The 7878-nt window shown below is 49.1% G+C and overlaps 4 protein-coding genes across 4 annotated transcripts; 1 reads left to right on the top strand and 3 right to left on the bottom strand.

Moving 5' to 3' along the window:
• Window positions 1-108: 108 nt before the first annotated feature.
• On the bottom strand, window positions 109-1230 carry BO85DRAFT_451211 (cupin domain-containing protein). Its single transcript, XM_025660538.1, has 2 exons — window positions 709-1230; window positions 109-645 (listed from the first exon to the last, which is right to left on the bottom strand). Exons 1-2 carry the CDS (start codon window positions 1003-1005, stop codon window positions 331-333), a joined length of 612 nt encoding a protein of 203 aa, XP_025513915.1. The 5' UTR covers window positions 1006-1230; the 3' UTR covers window positions 109-330.
• On the bottom strand, window positions 1226-1936 carry BO85DRAFT_451210 (uncharacterized protein). The gene is made up of 2 exons (XM_025660537.1): window positions 1396-1936; window positions 1226-1329 (listed from the first exon to the last, which is right to left on the bottom strand). Exons 1-2 carry the CDS (start codon window positions 1525-1527, stop codon window positions 1279-1281), a joined length of 183 nt encoding a protein of 60 aa, XP_025513914.1. The 5' UTR covers window positions 1528-1936; the 3' UTR covers window positions 1226-1278.
• Window positions 1937-3600: 1664 nt separating this feature from the next.
• Window positions 3601-5065, top strand: BO85DRAFT_70562 (putative 3-hydroxyacyl-CoA dehydrogenase). Its single transcript, XM_025665606.1, has 3 exons — window positions 3601-3974; window positions 4041-4375; window positions 4427-5065. The coding sequence occupies exons 1-3, from the start codon at window positions 3863-3865 to the stop codon at window positions 4964-4966; spliced, it is 987 nt and encodes a 328-aa protein (XP_025513913.1). The 5' UTR covers window positions 3601-3862; the 3' UTR covers window positions 4967-5065.
• A 211-nt stretch (window positions 5066-5276) lies between these two features.
• BO85DRAFT_401309 (uncharacterized protein) lies at window positions 5277-6391 on the bottom strand. Its single transcript, XM_025657152.1, has 3 exons — window positions 6223-6391; window positions 5672-6172; window positions 5277-5617 (listed from the first exon to the last, which is right to left on the bottom strand). Exons 1-3 carry the CDS (start codon window positions 6349-6351, stop codon window positions 5552-5554), a joined length of 696 nt encoding a protein of 231 aa, XP_025513912.1. The 5' UTR covers window positions 6352-6391; the 3' UTR covers window positions 5277-5551.
• Between the last annotated feature and the right edge of the window lie 1487 nt (window positions 6392-7878).

The following is a 7878-nucleotide window of genomic DNA, read 5'->3' as shown; positions in this document are numbered from 1 at the left end:
TTGGTTTTCTGAAAAAAAAAAAAAAAAAAAAAAAGAAAAGAAAAGAAAAGAAAAGTAAAAAAAAAATACCAGCATTGTCTACGTCTATGATTACCGACCCGGATTCTCGGCGACTCCAGCATCAGATAATATTCAAACTCAGCCCCTATATCAGGCTCTGGAACTCCAAGGTACTGGATCGATTTCGATTAGAACTGTTTAGGCTCCGTCTGACTACGCTGATGTCGACGTGGCACCGTGTGTTACAATCATCTCAGCCAATTGTTCACAAGAATATAGACTCCGGGTAGATACATCCGACTGATCGGTTGAGTATATACCGTTCCCTGCTTATGGCGGAATGACCAGCCCAATCTTCTCGTTCTCCGACTTGCTCCGTTGACTCCACTCTGGTGCTTTATCCTCGCCAGCCTCTTCCTGTGCATCGCCCTCTGCCTTGGTTTGATGTACTGTACGCGGGTCATGTTCAGCCGGGGAGTATATGGTGACGACTTCGAGTGGCGTGTTTCCGATATTCAGAAACTGGTGTTGAGTGCCAGCCGGGACTATGACGACATCGTTCTGTTTGACCTCTTGTTCCTTCCCAGCAACAATTGCCTTGCCAGTGCCATGGGTGAATATCAGCACTTGATCGACGGTATGAATCTGGAAGTCATGGTTAATTTTTTCCATAAATCACAATAGTCGTTCGTGGGAAGAATAGCTAACCTCGTCACCAATTTCGCCGTTGACCGGAACTTCCATCGCCACAAATTGCGAATACAGACCAGTGTGAAGGACCTTACGGAATACCCCAAACGATCGACTCGGTGACATCACCCCTGGCATGTACACCATCTCGTTCTTGGGAGGTTGAGTAGTCATGTTGCCGTTGTATTTTGAGCTCTGGTCTGAGTATCTTCGGAGATGAACGCCAGAAAGACGTAGTGGGGTCGTATTGCTGAAGAAAGGTGTTTTCGCGTGTTGTATGATCTGTCTTCCCAAGCACCTTGACAAACCGTTCATTTTAACAGCAGTTGCCATTAGATCCAGCATATGTCATCCAGGGTTGTACATGGTAATCCATTTATAAACCGGCAGGGTCTGGATGCTCGGGTGGTGACGTAGACCATGCCATCATGTAACCCCATCGGCTGCCGGCTTCTGGCAGGTCTCTACCATGGGTCACATCTTCATAAGCAACGGGGTCCAGGCTTCATGCTTGAGAAGTTGAATGTGTTCTAAGAGGATCCCTTAGGCACACCTAAGGCGGTAACTCAAGGATCGCCGATGGTCGGATCAGCAATGGCCATGTTTATCACCCATATTTGGTGCCTGAGGCTTCAAATGGTATGCATGGACAACCCACTCTTAGCCTCACTGTGGCCGGTCATTCTTTGAGTAACGAATAGTTAGAATGGCCAATCTGCCGGTCGCGAGTCCGTACGACACTGCCAGGGCTTTTAGGTACAGAGCACATAGCACCATAAAATTATGGGTTGCTACTGATTGGGCACATATATCCGCAACATCCCTCTGGATGGCCATATGACACTCAAAGGGTTAAATTGATGTGACCAGGATATGAATGAATAGGGATCAGCTCGTCATTTAGTGTCCGTCGGGCTATGCTCTGTAGCCCAATAGCTAGACGATCAATCACCGACGATAGCCCATTCCGGCGGTTCCAAACTGGTCACTTGTTTGCTCTAGAGATTCAAACCACAGGCATCACCCCTCTAACTCCCCTTTATCAACTGTCTAACAGTATACTCCGTAACCCACTTTCGGCTACCATAACCGACCATTAAAAGGATCAACTTGGACAGATCTGGGGGTGGCAAATGTTTAATGCTTAAGCCGATCGATCTTCGTCCAGAAGGTCTGCGAGGGGTTCGAGTACAATGCTGTTGTCTGCTTACCATGCTGTGTACTTGCAATTGCCTAGTGGAGCCAGTGGGGAACCACGAGAAAAAGTACAGGCGGCGAAGTATCGATGCGATTCCATCGTAATATTCGGCTGATCCAGTCCCACACTACTGCGTCCTCCCTACCGATCTCCTCATTCTCCTCTCCGATCACTACCATCTTCTAACGGCCTCTGCACTCAAGTGAACGTAGAGCAACATGTAGGTATCCCCGACGGAGTACGGTAGTCCGCAGATGCTGCAAGATGGAACAAGATAGGCAAGGTCCATCCGGCGGGATGACCGTCCGGGATTAGCTGCTGCTGGCTGGAAATGAAGGTCTTAGCAGACCCCGACTAAGTCTCGGTGCTTTTCCGTGATCAGTCCTAGCGCTGTACTGGGATAGAGTCCTCCCCATTGACCTTACCACAGTTGCTTCGACAAGCCTCTTGCATCACCATTCGCACCTTCTAGCTTCACATGTATGTTTTGATGTAGTTTCAGTCCATCAATACGTCTAATTGCGCAGACATCGGCGGTCCAGTGGTCGAGAGTAAGCTCCTAGAAAGCGGGCTGCACGTTTCGAAAGGTAAAGTGAGACGGAACTCAATTGCGCACAGGCCATGGCAGGATGTGCCATGACATGAAAGGCTAATTGGGGACCATTGCCGAGTGGCAGCACTGGCAGTGGTGTCGCGCAATACCTGCCTGTTACTGTGATAGGCCCTCACTGCGCCTATCAGCCTCGGATGGAACGCATAGCCAGCCGTTGCTGGGATGATGTCTCGGCATCCTGCTAAATCCGCCATCGGCCAATCATGTATATTATCCTCAATGGCCTCCAACTGTCTCGGTAACCGTAACGGGTTACGGATCATCTAATCAATTGATTCGAGCACTACACCCCTGCATTACTCCGACGCCAACACTGTCCAGGCTACAGTGCAAGGTTGCACTGGCCGCTCCGTGGCTGGCTGTTCTCTATCGGCTCGGCATGGAGTTCAGCCACCTCTACTGTGTATCGTTCTTGACTGGCCCGGGCTTGCAGAGGGTGGCTGACGGGATGCCAACCAATTGCAGGAGGCTAACCAACGACGGCTGAGCAGCTGGAGGGGATATTGATCCATGAATCCTCCGTTGTGGTAAAGGGGGGTGACTGAATTTTCGTGTTCCGTGGTGAGTAGGAGGGGGGCGTAGACACTGCAGTTTGTGGTTATCTTTCATTCCCATCGCAGGCAGTGACCCCGGTAGTGACTAGAAAATAGTAAGGAGTACATGCACCAAGCATCGGAATGGCTTGGATGAATGGGAGGAGACGGGGATAGGAATGGGGTCATCCGAGAGGGGAAACTCAAAATCCACGGGGAGCAAGTGGGACTTTTGCTAGGTACTCCGAATCGTCTAACCTTCTCTCTTTTGTTCGTCTTCTTCCCCTTACTTTCCCTATCCATCCGCAACTGCTATCGTTTCTGCCATTCTTCTCTTCGGTATACATCTATCTCGAGCAACAAACCCACTTTTCCAGATGTCCCCGGATTCCCTCATCCTCCCCCCCGCAATCGCCGATCAATCGTTCCACTGTGGATAAGACGTCTGGCAGGCGGAGAATCAAACTTAAGGTGGAGTTCCCCTCAGCATTGTCCAACGAAATCCGATTCTGGTGCAGCTACGCCGCCTATCTCATCCCGCTCTCTCATCGACAGTTACACTTTCCCGATACAGTCCCCACTAGGTCCAGAAGTCCCAAAATGCGAGCAGCTCTCCTTCCTGCATCTTCATTGGCTTGGGACCACATGTTCTCGTCCCCTGCAAAATTGGGAGAGGCGTGCTAAAGATGCCAAAGACAATCCGTCCGTCGTGCCGCATAAAAGGCCCCTCGAACCCCAGCTGTTGGCCTCAATCCATACTTCTATTCTTCCTTCGCTATTCTAGTTCGTATCAAATTATCTCTTCTTCTTCTTATCGAACCTATCACAATGATCGCCCCAACTGAGCCAGTTCAGTCCTCCAATTCGGCCACCCCTATCACCCAATTTCATCCTGACATCACGCGGGAAGCTTTGGAGGAAAAGGTTGTTCTCGTTGTGGGTACGTGGTTCCGGAAACGCGTTTTGCGATTCTCACATCACCAATGCTAACGTATACCTTAAACAGGAGGTGCCAATGGCATCGGCGCCAGTCTCGTAGAGCTTTGCTGTGAGAACAACGCCTACGTAATCATTGGCGACATTGATTCTACCGCCGGTGCCCCCTTGAGCCGGAAGTGCCGTGACAAATGGCCTGTCTACTGGGACCCCTCAGGTCCCCCGAAGCCTCCGCGCTCCTCTTTCCAAGAGACTGATATCACGAACTACCAATCTGTGCTTGATCTCTTTGACTTCACGTTCAAGACCTACAAGCGCATTGATCATGTCGTTGTTACTGCTGGCAGTATGGAACCAAAGGAGAACTGGTTTGACCATGCCCTAAGCCTCCAGGCTGTGCGCGAGGTAAGCTACCTCACAACTTACCTACTGAGAGACCCTGCTAACCATGAAAAGCCCCCATCCACCAGAGACCTTGACGTCAACCTCACTGGGACCCTCTACGTCGTTCGTCTCGCTGGTGCCTACCTCCGCCATAACCGTGGCCCTGGAGTAGACCGCTCCATTACATTATTCTCTTGCGCCGCAGGTTTCAAGGAAACCCCCGGTGTGTCTGTTTACCAAGCAGCCAAGCACGGTGTGCAAGGCCTAATGCGCTCCCTACGCCCCTACTTCATCTCCCCTTACAAGCACAACCTCCGCATCAACACCATCTGCCCCTGGATGACCCAGACTCACCCGGCTGTAACAAAGAAGCTCTGCGACCGGTGGGAGGAGGAGGGCCTTCCCATCAGCTCTCCTCTCCAGGTGGCTCAGGTGGCTGTTGGCGTGCTCGTGGACGACTCACTCAACGGTACCTCGATGTACGTCGAGGGTGGCCGCGCCTGGGAGATCGAGGCGAACCTTGATCGTCTCGAGCCACAATGGCTAGGGGAGGTTCCCGCGAAGACGCTGGCTCAGGGACAGAAGGTGTTGAAGGATGCTTGGGCTGCATGAGAAATGGCCACCACACGACTACTAAAAATAGCACTCTTTCCGTTGATACCCATAGCGTTGGCCAGACTGGACACAGCACACAGTTTCATTGAGATGTGATGAAATTACTATGACATATATAATGAAGAAGATATGAATAAATCAATGACAAAGAAACTACCCTGTAACTAATTTTATCGCGATTACTACTTGCTAGGATGTCATGTTTCAGTGTATGCATGCGCTTTGTTACTTCCGGTATAGTCCGAGTTGAGCTACACGTGATACTAGTCAACACACTCATTCCGTATCTTTCCGAAACAGCATACTACCTCATCTTGCCGGTTTGTTGTTTTCGTAGAATATTGCGTGCTGCAGAAGTAAAGGCATATCGCAAGGCCAGTAGTAATAGATGGCTTCCATCACTTATTGCACCGCCCTTTTAAACAAAATCTCCGACGCTTAGGTTCCACTGAAAGAAGATAAACACAGCACTAAAGGACCAACCGTTCAACGCTACCAGTAACTCCTAGGGTATACTTCGAAGTTACCAATTCAGAGCAACAACGTCTTTTACTACGTAACCAAAGTAAACATTTTTTCCATCTACACGTACCATTCATAATAGTACGAAATCGTGTGATTCAGCTTTCCTCCATCGAAATCCTTCGCCTATTCCACAGTCAGCAAACAAAAACAGTGAACAACGAAACCACAAAACCTCACCAACGCATCAACAAAATAATCCATCATCTCATTCTCCTTATCGAACCATCTTTGTTGTCTTGGCGAGAGATCAACGAACTCTGTGAATGTCTGTGCAGAGTCAAAGTCGATCCAGACTACCCTTTCCTCCTCCTCTACTACGGAAACCATCATGTTACGCGGCTTTGGATCAGCATGAAGAACCCCCGCCGCGTGTATATCGTCGAGAATCTCACGGAGTTTAGCCAGGCGCTGTGGTGAGTAGTTGGATAGGTCAATTTGCTGCAGGTGTGGAATATACTCAATTAGGACAGCATTGGGCGGTAGTTTGTCGTTAAGGAACATGTGGAGATCTGGCCAATCAGCCGGTTGGACTTTTCTGATCGTCCCGTAGAAGTTTGGGATAACGCCTCTCTGGCATAAGCCTTTGGATTCTAGTCGGTGGTAGGCGGTGGATTCGGAGATGAAGAGGTTGACTATGCGGTCGGGAGGGTCAAGTTCGTTTGGTTCTCGATCATGGTACTTTGATATTAAGTGAGAAGGCAGTATATTGACTGGGGGTGCTGGCTTACCACTTTCATGACGCATAGCTTTTCACGGAAGCGCACTTTGAACACTACGGAGTATTTGCTTTCCTTTAGCGTTTCGAGGAATTCAACTTCCGATGGGTTAACGTCTAACTCCTTGGACATGAGAGCCATGTGAAATTAGCAGGTGGAAGATGAGGGTTGAATATGAGATGTTTATGTCTGCTAGGGTATTGAAGTAGTTGGGCAAGACTACTCATCCCTTGCGGAAGTTCGATGCTATGTTTAGTGCCCAAGGCATGAATGCCAGCTGCCAACTGAAGACTCTGCCCTATCCGGTTGTGCTATAAAGACATGTCACTTCGCTGGTAATAACAACAGCGGACTATATCAATTTCTATTCGCATAATAGCAATCCAGACAGCAATAAGCCGATCGCATGCAGTGTCAGAATGGAAGCTCTACCGCCAGCTGTCATGCCCACTCTCTGATTCCTTGCAGGGCTTTACATATTGTGGGCTATAGTGAACTAACTATAAGAGCCACGTGAGCTCACCAAATATTCTAGCCCTATAGAACCGAAAGCAAAGCATCAGCAAGCCAACTTTATCATTAACGCTTGTGAAAAGTAGAGGAAGTTTATTTCGGTCAGATCAGACCATATGGAGAGGTCAGAGTTCTGATTACCCAGAACGTGTGGTATCCTTGATTAAATTACAGCAGATATTAGCCGAAGGAAAATAGAAGTCCTGCGGGAACTTTTAATTGAGATGCACTATTCATCGACAGGCAGGATAGAATCTATCATTCGGTTAGAGCGCTCATCCTATGAATCTTGTTCGTAGGGCGCGAAAAGCAACAAGGGAATACTGAGCCCAACGAAGCTCAGCTCATACCAAGACACTGACGCCTGATTCTGTCCTCCGCTAAGCGGAAGATAAAGATAACGCCTTACTTCCATAGTACGGTGGCGCAATAATGGAAAAGGTCTACGTACAGTAGCTTGGAAAGCTTCCTAAAGCCGCAAGCCCGCGCACGTGGAGCTGGGGTAAGCTACCGTTGAGCTGTCAGGATGCGGCCCCAGCGTCGGGCTGTTAGAAGTTTCGGTTAAATTCACATGTGCGCGATGCAGTGTCTCTGGAGTAATTTATGGTTAGTGGTGACTCTTAAGGCCTGTGTTGCGTTTGCGCTAGTCCGCAGGTGGCGGGATCCTATATCACCTACTAGGCCGGATAGGCTTCATCCTTGCCTAATGAGGCGCGTCTAGCCGGGTCTAGATGGTGCTCGGTTAGATACTGCTATTCATTGAGTATTGTTGATTATTTGAGGACCGCGGATTGAGTTGTGTTTTCAGGCAGACGTTTGAGAAGGAGCAATGGAACATCACCAACATCTATCTTGCAACTATCGACATTTAATGATACAGAGGTAATGGCTTGCTGGAGAGGGGAACTCTGTGTACGAAGCCCAGGACTTACAAAAACAACGGTGGCGTTGTATCCAATCCAGCCAGCCGCGGCTTGCTTATCCACGGGGCATCAGCTACTACTGCAACCAATTAATGTGACCATCTGAATGTAGCTAGTGGCAACCACCAAGTCACGCGTAAATCAAAGCTTGGTCAATGTATCACAAGTGGCTTGATTAGGTGGTAGTCCCAGAGGGTGAAATCATCACTGGGACTGAGATTGTTTTTTCTCT

The sequence above is a fragment of the Aspergillus piperis genome, assembly GCF_003184755.1.
Source record: "Aspergillus piperis CBS 112811 unplaced genomic scaffold BO85scaffold_14, whole genome shotgun sequence".
NCBI lineage: Eukaryota > Fungi > Ascomycota > Eurotiomycetes > Eurotiales > Aspergillaceae > Aspergillus > Aspergillus piperis.
This window is presented reverse-complemented; position numbering and strand designations above follow the sequence as displayed.